The sequence below is a fragment of the Octopus bimaculoides genome, chromosome 2 (genome assembly GCF_046866305.1).
Source record: "Octopus bimaculoides isolate indiv1 chromosome 2, ASM4686630v1, whole genome shotgun sequence".
NCBI classification, from domain to species: Eukaryota; Metazoa; Mollusca; class Cephalopoda; order Octopoda; family Octopodidae; genus Octopus; species Octopus bimaculoides.
In genome coordinates this window covers 52,508,649-52,527,471 of record NC_142929.1, presented here as the reverse complement: position 1 = coordinate 52,527,471, position 18,823 = coordinate 52,508,649, and the positions used below count along the sequence as shown (strand labels likewise).

At 37.3% G+C, this 18,823-nt stretch overlaps 1 protein-coding gene across 1 annotated transcript; it reads right to left on the bottom strand.

The window, feature by feature from the left end:
* Window positions 1-671: 671 nt before the first annotated feature.
* LOC149137058 (uncharacterized) lies at window positions 672-12,160 on the bottom strand. The gene is made up of 2 exons (XM_089345585.1): window positions 11,630-12,160; window positions 672-4,690 (listed from the first exon to the last, which is right to left on the bottom strand). The coding sequence occupies exon 2, from the start codon at window positions 4,323-4,325 to the stop codon at window positions 3,534-3,536; it is 792 nt and encodes a 263-aa protein (XP_089201711.1). The 5' UTR covers window positions 4,326-4,690; window positions 11,630-12,160; the 3' UTR covers window positions 672-3,533.
* Window positions 12,161-18,823: the final 6,663 nt, after the last annotated feature.

Genomic DNA, 18,823 nt, shown 5'->3' with positions numbered 1-18,823 from the left:
GAAGTTGATGCCACCTGTTTAGTGGCAGCTATCACGATGGGCCTGGAGGACAAAATAACTATACGCCAGGCCTCTGTGGAAAAGGAGTTGAACTGGAAGGGACAATGTTTGACAATGCTAATTCAAGCAGAAGTCACAACCCTTGAAGAGATTGCGGAAATCATAAATGTAGGCAGAGAAGAAAAATTGATAGTATTTGTAGAAGGAAGAAAACCAAGGTGCTTTAACTGCGGGTTGAAGGGCCACATCAGGTCGGAATGTAAACTGAAAGAAAAAGAAGAATAATTAGAAGAAACAACAAATGAAACGCCAGCACCAACACCGAAAGTAGAGTCAACACCAATATCGACAGAAGAGTGAAGCCAACCCACATACAAATGTATGTAGATTCCAGCAGTGACCATTCAGTAATTGTATCAACAAAACCATCTCTTTCAATTTATGTGAAGCTGTCAAAAATTCCAGATATGTGCACTCACTAAACAACTCCGTTAAATCAAAGTGACAATAGGAAAAGGCTGAAACCGCCTCTGTAGTACAAATGTCTCATTTCCATAAGTTTTGAATTAAAATCTTCCACCAAATTAGTCACAATTTATGTTCCTAACACTAACTTAATGATAACTAAGTTATTTTACTAAATTCTTTTTTATATTTAAAATTAATTGAAAGAAACACAGAGCATCTCAAAATGAATATGGTAATGAAATAGATAAATTACAGTATACTGCATGGCTAGATAGTAAAGGAGTTTACTTCACAATCACGAGATATAAGGTTCTATCCCACAGCATGGCATCTTAAGCAAGTGTCCCATCATAAAATTATGTCAACCAAAGCCTTCTGAGTGTAATTGGATAGACAGAAATTTTGTTGAACCCCATCAATTGGATAGTGCCTGTAGTTTAAAAGTGCAGGTCTGTCATTAATTTCACCTGAGAACATCAAAAGAACACATGATGTGATCTTCAAGTGTAATAATTGACACAAATTAGGGAGTCAAAGTTGAATTTGTGTACCAATTCCACAGGGTTAATATTTGCACTGTACTTAATATGCTATTGTATAAATCATTCATAGGATAAAAAATATACTTTAAATAATATTTAATTTAACACAAAATGCACCAAAATATTCATATTCTCTATTAAGTGCACGGAAAACAAAGACAATATTCTGAAACCAGACTTAAATGTGTCATCATTTTACTGACCACTTTTCCATACTTGCATCAGTTGGATGGAATTAATTGAAGCAGATTTTCAGTGACTGGTTGCCCTTCCTGTTTCCAAGAACGGTAATATTTCCTTATGATGTGACAGGTTCTCACAGGATATTGGAAATGAATGACATTGTTTGTTTAGCAGTGACAAACATTTACATATATCCAACAATGTCAAGGGCACACACAGGCTTCTGTCAGTTATTCCCATTTACCAAATCCCCACCTAAGTCTTTTGTTGATCCTGGGACTGAACCCAGAACCAAATGGATTAGGAAGCAAACTTACTACAAAGCCATGTCATACATAAGCCAAAAGACTGATGACAAACATTTGCTAAATAATTTGAAAGTTTTCTAATAACAGTCTGGAGCTGAAATGGAAAGTTGGTTTTAGCTATTAATATGAATCCCACCTAAAATGAATAATAGCTGTATTTAGTAATTAAGATTAATATTTAATTTGACACAGTGATAAGCAAATATTTAGGTGATGCAAGTTCCCATTTATATCAATTGCACTTCATTTAGGTTAGGGTTTTGAGAAACCCTGAATGCTACTCTTACAGTATTGTAAAGGAGTCTGAATTAAGTAGCAATTCAAAGGATAAATACATCTCATTGATTAACTATCAAAGCTGAACAATATTTTGGCTCTGAAGAAACAGTGATGTAATTACATGAAGGAAATGAAGGATTTTTTTCTATTCAATGCAGCTTAATTTCATTCACATAACTAAAGTATCACTGGAGCTCATCAAATTCAAATACTACTCAGCCTCAAGCTGTCACTGATCTTGTACAACAGTGAGAGTACTTCACCATCAAATGAACACTAGCCTATAATTGAACAGTGGAAATGGCCAAGAATGTAAAATTTTGGCTTGGATATTTAGAGTAACCAGTTCAGAGACTATTGAATTCAAACCCTAACTTGTCAATAAAATAAGCATAGATTCTTGCTTGGTTACCCACTACACACTTCCTAACATATTCCTCAGTATTGCCTAAAAATTTTTCGCTGTTGTAAGCTGACAGGAATTCTGCCCAATTGATTGCTACTGGCAGTGACCAGTCCATCGCTATTGGCAATGAATAGAGATACTTTTCTCAGAGTTCAGGGAAATGATACAAGCAGCAAACTTTATTTGATGTATAAAACATGATTCAGAGAAAATTAGTGGTCATCAGCATGAACAAAATTTGTTTAAAGTTCAGATATTTGATGGAGTTTGTATGCTGTGCCAAAGATAAGGATTCTGACATTACAGATATGACCCTTTGTTTGAAGGAGGAAAAAATTTAAGAATTTATAAACAAATAAAATTGGAGAGCAGTAAGAATAGATGTGAAGAGTAAGGGTAATAACCCAATGATTATCAATGTTCAATGACCAGAGTGCTAATGTGGGAGGGAAAATAGCGATGAATTAGTGATAGGAGACAGAATGAAGATATTCATGTAGAAATGATAAAGGGAGAAGAAAATCAAATAGAAATAGGTGTTGATAGTAGGTCAATAGCCAGAGTGACGAACTGTAGCTGTGTAATATTTGTATATCTTTAGTCGAAAAAGCAATACAGTTGACAGTCAAATCAAATATTGACCAACTACTTTTACAACAAGCACCTACAAATTCTAAACACATTCCAAAATTTACCAGCCTGTGAAGTGGTATGGTAATGGCATGACATGTATCAGTTAAGTACATAACTTGACACAGGCTAGCCAAAAGTCAGATATCACAAACATCAATATTACTTAGGACAGAAACCATAAATGACTGAATAGATTGGCATGATTGTTCCCATTTCAGCAACACAGTTCTATTTTGTAAGCTACAAAAGTCACAAGAATCAATTAGAGTATATCAATACTGTGATAAAAAAAAAAACCCATAGTTCTCCATAGGAACTGAAGAATATACCAATGTCCAACTATTACATTCATTTTGAAAGTTTGAAGAGAAATCACTTGCAAAAATATATAAAAATATTTAAGAATTATTTTTCTCTTCCCTAACCTATGACTCCAATGTGTATAGCATCAAACTATAAACATTTTAAATGCTGCATTTCCTTTACAGAACATCCCACAATCTTTTACCACAAAATTATCAAAATGACTTCAAATCTGAATGATTTCTCAGGTGCTTTTCCCACAATCATGGCCAGTTGTGTAGTAGAGTGAGATAGGTTATTCAAAACAATCAGGTACTTATTTTACATATTCCAAATGAGTGAAAAGCAAAGTCAGATTAGTTGCATTTGAATGAATGTGGTACCAAGTCCAATGCCGTCAAATCATTCACTCTACATGTGTAGATAATAATGTGTGTATATTGATTCATCTTTAATAAAATCAGCTGCCATATAAAAAGGAAGTGTAATCAAATCATAAGACAGAAAATAGTCATTCATGGCACATGGCCCTTTCGGTACAGGTATTTGGATACTCATAGAATCATTTGAGAACATAGAAAAATCTCTAATTTGCTGCATGACACAATTAATTTGGAATGTAAGACGATCTTTCTGCTGATCATAGAAATTAGCAATTGCATTCATCTTAGCAGAAAAATCATTTTTTAATGACTGCTGGTAAAAATACTGAGCAGCAAAATAATCATTCCTTTGCTGTAGATTTTTTGCTTTGGGATTAACTGGTCCTTCTGCCAATGTATTGAATTTTGAGCTCATCTCATCTATTTTCATGTTCCTCATTTGCATCAAGTTAAAAAGAACATTCTTGTGAATGACTTCAATTGAATGGATAATTTCTTCTACCTTTTGGTAAAAGAATGGTGGAATATCCGGAGGTTTTTGTATTTGAGTATTAGATAATCTGCGCCGTTTTTGAAGTTGACTTTCATCATAGTAGGAGGGTGGTTCCCTATTAACTAAATCAGCTGGGAAAAAGTTGAAAGATCGTGGCCTCTCAAAGTCTACACAGAAGTTTGCTGTATTATGGAATTCAAATGAATATGATGTCAAGTTGTTGTTAATAGCTGAATTAGAGACATTTAAATCACAGATCGAGTTCTCTTTATTTGAAGAAGCATTTGAAAGTCGCTTTCTCTTCCTGTTAATTGAAGCTGCAGACATGTTTAACTTAGTATTAGAAGACAAAAGCAAAGCCAAATAGATGTTTACCTATAACACTTCCAGCTCAAGTAGCTAGCTCATCTTCTAAATTACATCCTTCCAATGTCTTGGGTATTCATTAAAAATTTGAATTAGTTCTTTTCTTCCTTTAAAATTTTGAGAATGTAGTTTCTGTAGAAAATTGGAAGTTTTATATCGAGGTTCTTAATATTTTGTTTTTTTTTTCTCTTTAAGTACATAAATCATTTCAATATAAAAATTTTCTTTAATATTTCAAATACATTATTTCCAAAATTAGTGAGCCAATATTAATATAAAATGAATTCATTGAAGCAGGTATCCAAGTTTCCAAGAATCAGAAGATTCTGAAGAATAGAATGGCAAGAAAAGAAAGTGCATTAAAATTTAGTACACAAACCAGGATGTGATGAAAAAAAAAAAAAATTCTATTAGAAGCAATTAGACTTTTAGAAAGTGGAAATAGAAAGATAAACACTTGTAAACAGAAACAAATATTTCTCTCCATAGATCTACTAATTACATCGTTCTGGATTTAATCCTACTGTGTGGCAAGTGTCTCCTGCTATAACTCTGGGCCAACTAAAGCTTTGCAAGTAGATTTAGCAGACAAAAACTGAAAGATTCCAGTCATGTGTGTGCTTGTTCCACTACCACTTCACAATCAGTGTTGGTTTGTTTACATCCCCTTTAGCGGTTTGGCAAAAAGAGACAAATACAGTTAGTACCAGACTTTCAAGAAAAAAACAATTCCCGAGTCAATTTGTTCAACTAAACCCTTCAAAGTGGTGGCCTAGCATAGCCACATTTAAATGACTGAAGCAAGATAAAGTAACAAAACAAAAAATATTTTAGAGCAGTTATTTAACTGCTAATACAAAATCTGTACACAATTTGGCTAACGTCAAACTTAGGAAGCACCAACTAATTGGAATTTCTATTTTGACAGATTCTTCTTACATGGTGAACTATCGCAAAAAAAATTTGCAAAAATTGGGGGTTTTTTTTAACCCTAACCCAACTGATTTTGTGGGCACTACACACTTAAAAACTATAGAAGCATTTTCGGTTTAAACTCAGCTTGCGAAGACCTGTTGAGGCAAGTGAAATCGAAATCGAACTAAATTTGACGACTGGCACCCATGCCAAGGTCTCTTTCACTGAACACTAAACTCGGCTTGCGAAGACCTGTTGGGGCAAGCGAAAGCAAAATAGTGATGGCACCTGTTCCAGTGGAGGATTAAGAGTACCGTCCGAGCGTGATCGTTGCCAGAGCAGCTGTCTGGCTTCCGTGCCGGTGGCACGTAAATAGCATCATTTGAGCGTGATCGTTACCAACGTCACCTACTTAGCACTTGTGCCGGTGGCACGTGAAAAGACATTCGAGCGAGATCGTTGCCAGTGCCGCTGGACTGGCTCCTGTGCAGGTGGCACGTAAAATACACCATTTCGAGCATGGCCGTTGCCAGTACCACCTGACTGGTCTTCGTGCCGGTGGCACATAAAAGCACCCACTACACTCTCGGACTGGTTGGCATAAGGAAGGGCATCCAGCTGTAGAAACTCTGCCAAATCAGATTGGAGCCTGGTGTAGCCACCTGGTTCACCAGTCCTCAGTCAAATCGTCCAGTCCATGCTAGCATGGAAAGCGGATGTTAAACGAAGATGATGAAAAGGTGTGATTAAAAGATTTGGCTGTTTCTAGCATATCCTATGAATTACCTTACTCATTTCTTTTTCACTGACAAGCATTGATGTTTTTCAATATTTTCTCCCCATTAATAGCATAAACTCATGCTATTAACAAATTTCTTTTGAAACCTGATTTTACTCAACCCTAAACTTTACTGTTCATGGGATATGCTAGAAAAAATAGCCAAATCTCCTTTAAATCACAGTTTTACATTGAATTTTTTTTTTTTACTAAAAAAGTTTCTATATAGTTTTTTAAGTGCATAGTGCCCACAAAATCAACTAAAATCGGGTCGGAAAGGGAAAGATGTGGGGGAGGTGAAAATCTGAAAAATTCTCAGCAATCACTCGAATTGAGTCTCACGTGCGTGTTTGAGTGGGCAACATTAATTTAATGTGCTGAACTTATCTTTATTAATGTACAGAGTTGGCCAAAAGTCAACCGACAGTAAATTAAAATTCCATAAATACTATCTGTAATTCTGTATTGACCCGAACGGGAAAACGTGTCGCTCAAGACGGACTTCGGTTTGAACAATTCCCATGTTTCATATTTAGATACTTTTATTAAATTCATTCAGTTGTTAAATGTAAATTTTGGAATTAAACGGTTTTGATTTACTGTCAGGTGACTTTTGGTCATCCCTGTATATCGAATTATACATAGATATTATACAATATCTGATATACACGTACATACATATACACACACATATATATATATATATATATATATATATATATATATATCAAATAATAAGCAACACGGATTTCAAAAGTGATTGCAGTACGCACGTTTCATGCTACTTCAATTTATTTAAGTAATGTGAGCATTACCTTAAATGCAATATGAAGAGCAATCTTCAGCTGCACGAAAAAATGTAGAAAAAAGACATATTACAAATGTGGCAACATATTAAAACCAAGTGGGAGAGAGCAGAGGAAGAATATATAAGTCCATCTTGACATGGACTTATATATTCTTCCTCTGCTCTCTCCCACTTGGTTTTAATATGTTGCCACATTTGTAATATGTCTTTTTTCTACATTTTTTCGTGCAGCTGAAGATTGCTCTTCATATTGCATTTAAGGTAATGCTCACATTACTTAAATAAATTGAAGTAGCATGAAACGTGCGTACTGCAATCACTTTTGAAATCCGTGTTGCTTATTATTTGATTTTAATCACCCATCCTTTTGGGATGTGAAATTCGGGTGCCTTCGCATAAGTACCATATTCAAGCCTTGAATATATGTATATATATATATATATATATATACACACACACATACACACTACTAAATACACACACGTGTCTTCAGCCAGTCCTCTTCCACCTCGACACTAGTTGAAAAGTGCTTTCAAAACCTCTTTTCTGATTGAATAAAGTTTATCGTGGAAAGTAACGAACGAAAGTGATAATTCTGAGACTCAATCCGAGTGATTGCCAAATCCTCGTGAAAACAGAAATTCCAACTTGTTGGTGCTTCATAAGTCCAACGGCCGTCCACAATTTATGTATATCTTAAGGCGGTGCTCCAACATGGCCACAGTTTAATGACTGAAACAAGTAGATATAAAATAACATTACATATGTGTAAAAATAAAATTGCTTCCATCAGAACTGCCAGAATTGTAAAGACAATGAAACAGACAGTCAGTCAATTATTGACAATACATGCCGTACAGATTGAAAACCCCTTATAGAGACAGTATCGTGACATTAATGTTGATATTTTTTTTTCGGTGACTTTTTCATAGAGTTGAGCACTAACCCATATTGCGATTTTTTAATTTTTTTTTTTTTTTCCAGAATCGGAATCTCCATAAAAAAAAAAAATGAAGGGGTGAAGGGTCCTGTATACATCTCCACCAGTAATATTGTTTTTGTTGGCACTCCGTCGCTTACGACGTCGAGGGTTCCAGTTGATCCGATCAACGGAATAGCTTGCTCGTGAAATTAACGCGCAAGTGGCTGAGCACTCCACAGACACGTGTACCCTTAATGTAGTTCACGGGGATATTCAGCGTGACACAGTGTGACAAGGCTGGCCCTTTGAAATACAGGCACAACAGAAACAGGAAGTAAGAGTGAGAGAAAGTTGTGGTGAAAGAGTACAGCAGGGTTCGCCACCATCCCCTGCCGGAGCGTCATGGAGCTTTAGGTGTTTTTGCTCAATAAACACTCACAACGCCCGGTCTGGGAATCGAAACAGAGATCCTATGACCGCGAGTCCGCTGCCCTAACCACTGGGCCATTGCGCTTCCTAACCACCAGTAATATCACAAAGTGAAATTAGAGTGTTCGTTTTTGTTTTTTTGAAAGTTACAAAAAATATGAGTACAGAAATAACAGCAAACTCTTTTGAAAAAAGAAAAGCAAAAATAGCAACTCCGCCATGTGAGAAATTTTAGACTTTTTCAACCATTTATTTGTCTATTTATGGATCTATTTTAAAACGGGGGCCACATTTTTCATTAATGTTTTACGTAGTGTTTTTGGTACAGAAAGACTTTCAAACTTCGTATACTTATCTATTTTGTGTTATAGAACAGCATGATAGTGCCGAAAAAGGCACTATCATGCTATTAGCTGTCAGAAGTGAAAGTGCTCACTGCTAGTGAAGTATCTGTCTGTCTGCCTGCATGCCTGTTGCTGGCCTGTCGATTCTTTGGCGACTGACAGCTAATACCATGACTGGCCGGAGCGAGCTATATGTCTGTCTGTCTCTCTATCTATCTATCTATCTATCTATTACTCGAAAGTTCGCGCGTCCGCGCTAGCTAGTCGTGAGTGGCCGATCCTATTATTTTTAAACTTCAAACTTCATTTGTTTTCTATTTTGATAAATTCTCTCTGTTGAAAATTATATTTTTATATTTTAAATAATTTGCAATTTCAGGAAATATGTTTTTATATTAAATTTGTGTTTTCTACTCACGACTAGCTAGCGCGGACGCGCGAACTTTCGAGTAATAGATAGATAGATAGAAAGACAGACAGACAGACAGACATATAGCTCGCTCCGGCCAAGAATCGACAGGCCAGCAACAGGCAGACAGGCAGACAGACAGATACTTCACTAGCAGGCAGTGAGCACTTTCACTTCTGACAGCTAATAGCATGATAGTGCCCAGAAAAATATTTTTGTATTCGAATTTATTTCATGTAAAAAATTGTCTTATTTCGATATTTCAACCAATCACTGACAAGTATTCAGTTGTTTATATTTACTCCTTTGGCTGATTAAGCGATGTAAAGCGTATTTAATCTCCATACCTTCGTTTTATTTGCTTTTTTCATTTTAAATTTGCTTTAACCCTAACCCTACGGTTAGAGTTAATTGTTTCAGAATCGTTTGTTTATGTAGTCGGCACTTAATGTATATCGGCTGAATGGACGTCAGTGATTGGTTGAAATTACAGAAATACGACAACTTTAACATGGAAAAACTTATGGATTTCATTTTTTTTTAAGAAGACTAAGAGAAAAAGATGTTTTATATGACACATTCTACCAGTGTTCCAAGTTTCAAAGTGTTTCGTTAATGAAAAATGTGGCCCCCATTTTAAAAAAGATCCCTATTTATTCCTATCCGTTTATTCATAAAATATATTGTCAACTAAATGTGACGGTCCGAAAGAAGACGGTTATTGTTGTTTTTAGCTCCAGGAAGACATATCTATCTATCTCCTTATACACATATCTATATGCTGATTGTATTTAAAATTTTGAAAACGTGGTTTCTTGCATATTCGGAATCTCCGTCAGTAATTAATTTACCGGGGGGGGGGGGGTAATTTTTTTTTTTTTTTGCATATTCGTAATCTCCGACATATAAAAAGTAGGGATCCGAAAATTGTTTTTCGAAAAAAGGCATTTTTCAAGGAGAGGTAAGAAACTGGATTAGCCCCAATTTTCGAAATATACCTTTACAATCATATCAGTAAACTAAAGGAGTTTATTTTGTTAAACGACTAATTTAATGCTTCACATAATATACAACATGGCTATCCTTCGATATAACTAGATTGCCTACAAAATAATTAGAAATTCTGAAACATATCTTTGTTTTAGACAAATGAGAGAAATCGTTTTAAACGGGGTTACAGAAAACAGCATTTATTAAGCGTGAATTTTCAAACTCAGTACTGCCTCAATCTAACGAAATTCCGATCTTCTAAAATATTTCTAGAATTAGATTTAAGAATAAAAAAGAAAGAATCTCAGCTATTGCTAATAAATGTATTTAGGTTTGGTGATTGCAAAACAGGTAAACAGAACTCAATGAATGAATGGATAGATAGAAAAGTACGGTCCAGATGGACTATATGTAATCTGAACCTTTCCCCACTTATTTTTTTTTTTTTACGGAATCCCACGTTTTAGGCTATGGAGATTCCGATTCTGAAAAAAAAATTTCAAAAATCTCAATTTCAAAATTTCGATTCCCCCCCCCCCCGGGTTTTATATAGATCCACAGGGTAAACCTAACCCTAACTCAACCTCTAACCCTAACCCTAACCCTGACCCTAACCCTAACCCTAACACTAGTTTTGTGAGATTTGGCTGTTATTTCTAGCATGTAAATAGCCTGCTTGGTGGGGGGGGGATTGAAATTTTTCAAACAATTTTTTTTCAGAATCGGAATCTCCATAGCCTAAAACGTGGGATTCCGTAAAAAAATTAATAAATAAGGGGGGGGGAAAGGTTCAGATTACATATAGTCCGTCTCTACCGGGAAGGGACCACGCGAAACCTTGCAAGAAACGTTCCTTAACGAAGTTTTTTTTTTTTGTTTCTGTATTTGTTTTGCTTAAGCTTTCGAACTTTCTTTTTTTTTTTTTGCGCCTTTTACTGAAATGGGGAAAGTCTTGCCAAATTCAAATATTTTACCTTTCTAATTATTCAGTTATGTTGCAGTTATCTCAAAAAAAAAAAAATTATACTTGTTTCAGTCATTAGACTGTGGCCATACTGGGGTAACACTCAAGAGTTTAACAAATCGACCCCAGTACTTATGTTAACTGGGGTACTTATTCTATCAGTCTTTTTTGCCAAACCACTAAGTTACAGGGACGCAAACAAAGCGACACCGGTTATCAAGTGGTTGAGGAACATATTCACACACATATTACATCACCGGATTCTACACAGTTTCTGTCTACCAAATTCCCCAAAAAAAGAACAGGTAGGTCTGTAGCTATAGTAAAAGACACTTGTCCAATGTGTCGCACAGTGAGACAACCTGAAACCACGCGGTCGCAGAGCGTGCTTATTAACTAGACAGCCTTGCTTGAAATACAAATTCTATATAATATAAACAGAACAAGAGCAATAGAATTATACTGAAAATAAAATTAATGCAACTTTCTTTGGTAATTTACCCTTTCTTTTTTCAGTAATAAAAGTCCCGGCTTTTAAAAAAAAATGATTCGGTAATAAAGATGTGACAATCTTTAAAACTAATACAAGTAGTTTCAAACTAAAGGCCTGCAAGAGACATTATGTCTCTAACAGAATTTTTTTTTTTTTATGAATTTCAACACAAACGTTAAATCATCTCTAATACAAAAATAATTTAAAACTTACCTTAACGGTCCATCTGATACACACATGGTATCAACTGTGTCTGTATGAAAGTAAAAGTGGACAAGTACACTCAACAGAATTCAAAAAAATTAGTCTGACTGTACAGGGTTATAAATCAAAAATACCATTGTCTTCTTTTTTTTTTTTTTCTTTGTAGTTCATAGGGATCGACTAGTAAGCAGCACGAAGTCTGTGAACAAGATTCAAGTTTATTTACTGGTCAATAGTTGAACTGTTTCAATGAACTCTTCCTTCTTCTCACACACTCTCACTCTCTCTCTCTCGTCACGGCTCTTCCTTTGTAACCATTCTCAATAAAAGAGCTTATTTTCACATAATTACAATTTGAAAGAAACGCGATTGTAATATTTCGTTCGTCTACCGTTATAACAGTTTCAAAAACTGAATTAAAAACTATTGTAAAATTTCGACATAATTAGTTGGTTAAATTTTTACTCAGAGAAAAACAAAAATAAAAACTTTATTTTAATTTTGGAAAATGTACATCTTTTAGAACATTGCCATTTTATAAAATTTTGCTGGCAAATTTTTTAATTAACATAAACATTTCTTGAAAGAAAATTACCGAAGAACTTTCATCTAATTCTTTCAGATCTTTTTGTTAAAACTGTATTGGAACCATTAGAGGGGAAATTTTTTTTTTTTTATCACAGCAACTGGTCACACACCACAAGGTTTTAACAGCTACTGAAGCAAATCATCACACTCGCAGCATTACCACGGGCGAAGGCGGAGCTAAGGCGTTGGGAAAGCTAAAGGCCTCAAGGGCGTCACCTGACCCCCCTCGGTGAGGCGAGCTGCCAGCGTTGACGAGAACTCCACGGTTAGTGTCCCAGTTCCTCCGAACGTCTCAAACACCACAGGTTGGAAGAGATGATTCACTGTCAGGTCCCGATACTTCAAGGTTTTCTTCCGTTCGGCTACGGAAGTAGTGACTTTCCCATTAACTGCAGCATCCAGGATGTAGGAAGGAGCAAAGGAGTCACACTGTGGCGTCTCAAATGAGACACCTACCTCTAACCCAGGAACAGAGGATTACCCTACTATCTGGTCTCTTTCTATCACTTCTGGATAACCCCGACGGCTCCAGATCTGAGGGGATATTAATCCGAGCCAGGTCCACTTAATAATTAAGATTAGCTCAGTGTGACGAGCGAAGCGACAAGACGAACCTACTATAGCAACATCTCAGTCACCTACAGACGTCAGCTCCCACTCTGAGTGCGATGGAGATGCGGTGTTCATCTAGACTGAGTAGACTACCAATGTTGGCCACAGGCAGGGCATCAATCCAGTCCACTGAGAATTTTGTACTAGCTGAAAGTAGGCGACACCTTGAAAATTGATCAAGGAGAGAGTTGAAAGTGGCATCTGAACGCAGATTGTTCCATACTCTCTGTTTCCGTCTTCCCTCTACTGTAACCGGAATTGACAAACCCAGCTTTCACCACTTTGACAGAGCTTCATCCATCTCCCTGTTGGAATTAGTCTATGTTGGAGAGGAGAGGATGTTGCCTACCAAAGGGGAGCAAGCGTGGATGGAGAAAAAAAAAACAGGGAAGAGATAAAGACAAGCACTTGCCTAGACCCCCAAACCGTTTGGGCAAGGCAGCTTAGTCGCAGGAGTCTGGGGAGAGTTTTGACATCGACCATTAAGTCGAGTTTGCTGAAGATTAGGTCGTCAAAGTATTGGAGGGACGATAGGAATCTGAAAGATGGACTAACTTTCAGAAAATGCAATAGCTTAGGAATAGACAAGTAATTCCTAAGTATCAAAAAACCTTGGTGGGCTCAATTACTCCAAGATTTAAAAAAAGTTGTTCGAGGTTATCCATTTTGGATCTAAAGATGGATTCGAAAGCTAGGTCAATAATTGGGGCTCCAAAGGAACAGCACGCTGATGAAGTAGGAATCACGATCGAGGGGAGGGAGTCAACAAATAGTTTAGTAGTCTGCTCATGCAAAGCTGGGTGGTTGAAGAGCCAAAGCTCGCATTTGGAGCTGTTAACACAAAGACCTCTACGACCAAGTTTCTCGATCATCGTCCTTGCAGTTGCAAGCACCTTGTCGGGAGGGCCTTCCAAACAAGCATCATCGAGGTACCAGACATTTAGGTCTAGGTCGGCTCCCATCTTGGTAAAATCATCAATACCCAATTCGAATAGGGCAGGACCAAGTGGATCACCCTGCTGGACTCCAGAGGAAGATGGGATGAAGTGGTCACCAAACGAGAGGTAGGAGGGTTCGTGATAGGCTTGCCAAGCAAAGTGATAAATTGGTGGGGTGTTCGCCCTTACTGCGCGGAGAATGACGTCTCGATTGATGGAGTTAAAAGCATTCTGACGGTCAAGTTTGAGGATGACTTTTAGGGATTCAAAGGGCAAGTTGATGAAAGCCCTGGTGGCATGAGCAGCAGCCTCACAACCTAGCTTAGTACCCACTCCTAGCTCAATATGGGAAAATTCCTCGGTCAGGCAGCTAGAAACTGAAAACAGGTATACTTTTGCTGTGAGCCGTCGCAGAGTACAACCAACTGCTATGGGACGGAGGTTACCGTTGAGTTTGGTGAGACCAAATAGTTTGGCCCTAAAGAACAGGGGACGAATGTAGGCAAGGACACTCTGGGACGAGAACAAGTTTGTGAACTATGTTAGGTTCTCCAAGATTTCGAGCCCAACATCACCAGCTGACAGGGACTTACCATCATTGAGATGCTGAGGTTGTTAGCCATCGATCCCGGCACCAGAACCTGCTAGAAAAGAGGTAATTACCCACCTGACATTGTCAGGGGTGAAGATGGGTTGTAGAAAACTTAGTGAGCCAGGCCAGTGTAGGTGATCATCTGGGGGGGGGGGGGCGGATTTTCCTTCAGTTGATTGAGGGAGTCTGGGATACACGGGACGAGGGAGGACAGAGACGAAAGAAGGCGAACAACCCCTTTAATGTCAAATTCGCTGAATTTGGCATTAACAACATTTTTTAAGTTAGGTGGTCTACCATTATTCGGAGTTGGGCTGATAACCGACATGAGATGAACACTACGCCATATGCCAACGGGCATATTACAAAAATTATAGAATACAAAAGCAATGTAGAGGCACCGACACTGATAAGCGTTAAGTGAGTTCTTTTTAAAACTGTTTCTTACTTTCCTTCCAACCCCCGTGCTTGCAGCTCTCACCTCAGCAATTAAGCTAGCTATTGTGGCTTTTTGCAAAAGATTGAGGGCAGCAACGGAGAATGATCTTCATCATCATTGTCAACATCAATATTATTATTAATTTAATTTAAGTAATTTAAATACTGTGTGATTGATGTTTGTTCAGTTTGTGAGTGACTTGTATAAACGAATCCAGGTTTTTAAAAAGTTACAGGTAAAAAAGTCACAGGGGGTTTTATCTGAGGGAGTTTTGTCCGGATCCCATAAATTAATTGTGACATTATTACCGACCGCCATGAATTAATTGTGACATTTTTTCCTAGCCAAAATTGTGACTTTATTACCGGTCACTGCATAAGCAAGGAACGTGTATATGTGTAGAGATGGAAATGCGGGTACTACTAAAGCAGCACGGTCCCGAACGCGCAGTCGCGCCAGCTAGTCGTGAGTAGTCGATCCTAGCCCTGACCCTGTCCCTAACCCTAACCCTAAACACGTATTCATTTGCACACGCGGGTTAGGGATAGGGTTAGGGTTAGGATTAGGGACAGGGTTAGGGTTAGGGACAGGGTCAGGGCTAGGATCGACCACTCACGACTAGCTAGCGCGGACGCGCGACCGCGCGCTCGGGACCGTGCTGCTTTAGTAATACCGGAAATGCGTATGTGATTTGTGTTTGTACTTACAACACTCTTTAGTAAGAGACCCTAGACCTTCGAACACCACAAAAACTGACGACTTTGCACAAACGTCGTAATAACTATTCACGCTCGACAGCCATCTTAAACAATGATTGAATGCTGCGCATATAGTGAAGATCAAGTACAACATGCAGAGCAAGAGCCAGCAAAGAAGTGATGAAGACAGTGTGAGAAGGTTGACCAGGAAGAGAGGAGAGAGGGTGGCTACACAGGACTGTTAAATATTATATCTAAATATTTATGTATGCGATACCCTTAGAGGTATATGGCACTCATGGATGCTTGCATGGAGGTATATGGTACAAAGAAGAAAGTAAACAAAATATGTACTTTTACCCTTACCCACAGTACAGGAGGGGTATATGAGCTGCTTGGTGAAACAGTTCATGTACGTTTAAATTTAAATGGTGGGAGAAAAAAAGGGGGGGCGAGTGTAACGAGTGTGCAAACACAGACACTGTGTTCATAATCTGCGTAAACAAATACCAATCTCCATAGTTAAACAGGCTTACAAGGAGTCGTAATATTTAATTATTATTATTATCATTATTATTATTATTAAGGCAGCGAGCTGACAGAATCATTAACACACTGGATGAAATGCTATGTGGTGTTTTACCTGTTGCTAAGTTCTAAGTTCAAATTCTGCCAAGGTTAACTTTACCTTTCATCCTTTTGGGGTCGATAAAATAAGTACCAGTTGACTGGGGTTGATGTAATCGACTAGTCCCCTGCCCACCAAAATTTCAGGTCTTGTGCCTTTAATAGGAAGGATCATTATTATTATTAATGATAATAATACCATATTAGTACACATGTACATTTTAATCAGCATCTTCATCATATAAACATTATGTAATGAGAAAAAGACTGGCTGAAATACATGTGGCCTTGACAAACGGGATATGAGAAAAGATTTATTTCTTTAGGTTTGATCAAACAAAAGTTAGAATTATACTGCAGTTGGTTCATCAAACCAACAAAATCGACTGTATTCCATTAAAAAAATCAAATATACAATTTGGTTAACTTGAATGTATTTTCCAAAATCTTTTATTTTCGTACATAACATGTACATCTTTTAGAATAAGATTTTGTAAGATTTTGCTGGCAAATTTAAAAATTAACATTTACATTTATTTACACGAAAAAAAATTATCAGAGAACTTTCCTCTAATTCTTTCAAATATTTACGCGAGAGAGAGAGAGAGAGAAAGATAGAAAGAGAAATAGAGATTTAAACTTGTAATTTGCTGCTCAGTATTCCTCTGCATATGAATTTTTCAATTTGAGATGACTGAGCATCAGTGGCGGCTCGTAGATAAAATTAGTGGGGTGCTGTTTCAGAAAATTTTTAGCCGTTGTGTAAAAGGAAACTAACATAAAAAGAAAATTCATACATAAGCTTGATCAGTTCGCGTTTTAGCCACTGCCGAGTAGTGTGCTTAATTTGTTCACTGAATACCACCGCGAATTTCCCTTTGTTTTTCAACAATTCCCACTAAATCACAAAATAAGGGGGGAGGAATCTGCCCTATTTTTCAAACCCGAGCAGCAACACTGAAGCTGGAAGCAGGATAATAATCTAATTCTTACACTTCATCACATTCAAGAATATAAACATATTTTTAAGCACAACACACGCAGAGTCAAAAAGAAACGCTACCTTTCACCGGCACTGCGTGAATGACAGTGCTCTCTCCCCCTAGCGTGAAACTTCTTGTCTCGGACATGTGAGCATGCGCACACCAGCCAAACACCGCGTCGCTGGAACTGTAAAGCATAGTTCTATAAAAGGTTTTTTTGTATTTTTTTCATAAACTAGGGGATGGCTACTGACATTAAGCTTAAGGATTGTATAATGTACAAGCATAAAGAAAGAATATTGATGCTCAGCCTTAAATAATCTGGTTCTGAACTTGTTACAATAAGACATCTACATGGCGTTCGGCTCAACTATCTGCTAATCTCCAACCATGGGAGCTTTTATTCAGTCGGTCGTCCGTCTAGAAAACACAACTGAATATCCCTAAAATCACACAACACTGATTGTTAAAACAAATTGTACATTAGATATGATATAGCTCTAGGAACATTATGTTTGGGGAAAAAGAGAAACAAACAAGATAGTATTGTTACACCTTCGACCAGAAGTTGACGTAGGGATAAAGTACTGCAAACTATGTACTCCGTCTCTGAATAATATTAGTTTTCGTAGAATAATTGAATCAATTAATATCGATGTTGTTGGCACTCCGTCGCTTACGACGTCGAGGGTTCCAGATGATCAGATCAATGGAACAGCCTGCTCGTGAAATTAACGTGCAAGTGGCTGAGCACTCCACAGACACGTGTACCCTTAACGTAGTTCTCGGGAAGATTCAGTGTGACAAGGCTAACTCTTTGAATTACAGGCACAACAGAAACAGGAAGTAACAGTGAGAGGAAGTCGTGGTGAAAGAGTACAGCAGGGTTCGCCACCATCCCCTGCCGTAGTCTCGTGGAGCTTTTAGGTGTTTTCGCTCAATAAACACTCACAACGCCCGGTCTGGGAATCGAAACCGCGAGTCCGCTGCCTTAACCACTGGGCCATTGCGCCTCCACTAGTAATATCGATGTAATGCTAGTTCATATTTTATTAATCCCTCAGAATCAACTATATAAGATTTGAAGTCAGACTAGTATACTAAACGGTTGCTTCCGTTTCGACATGGTCTTTCAGATCAAGTCACTTGCTACTACACAACTAATTTTGTAAGTTGTTATTAAACCCTAATTAAACACAGCTTAAACGAAAGGTGTGTTTCTTTGTTTTTTGCTTTTTTTTTTTTTTGACGGGAGTGGGGCATGCTTTTCTTTTTTGTGTGTATAGTGTGTATCATGGCGTCTAGTGAAAAGTCACAATTTTAGCTGGAAAAAATGTCTGCAAAAAAGTCACGTTCTATTTAAATACTATAAACAGTTAAAGGAATTACAAAAAATATTTCGTTTTTGTATTTGGTTTGCAAGATTCTTTATGTGAATTCGTGTGTTGAAGCATATTTTACGGATCCTTCTGATTTGACGGGCACCACTTGTTTTCTTAACGAAACACTTTCAAACTTGGGATACTGGTAGAATGTGTCATATAAAACATCTGTCCAATGTAATGGATGTGCTTAGGAGACGTCATGCCATTTTGAACTACAAACAATTTGGTTGCTAAAGTGTTGTCAAGTAACTAAACAGATACTATTTGTCTGCTGTCTATTACCCACCTTAACCTTACTTTTTGACACACGTGTTTTTGCTTTCTATAAGTAGATTTAAGTA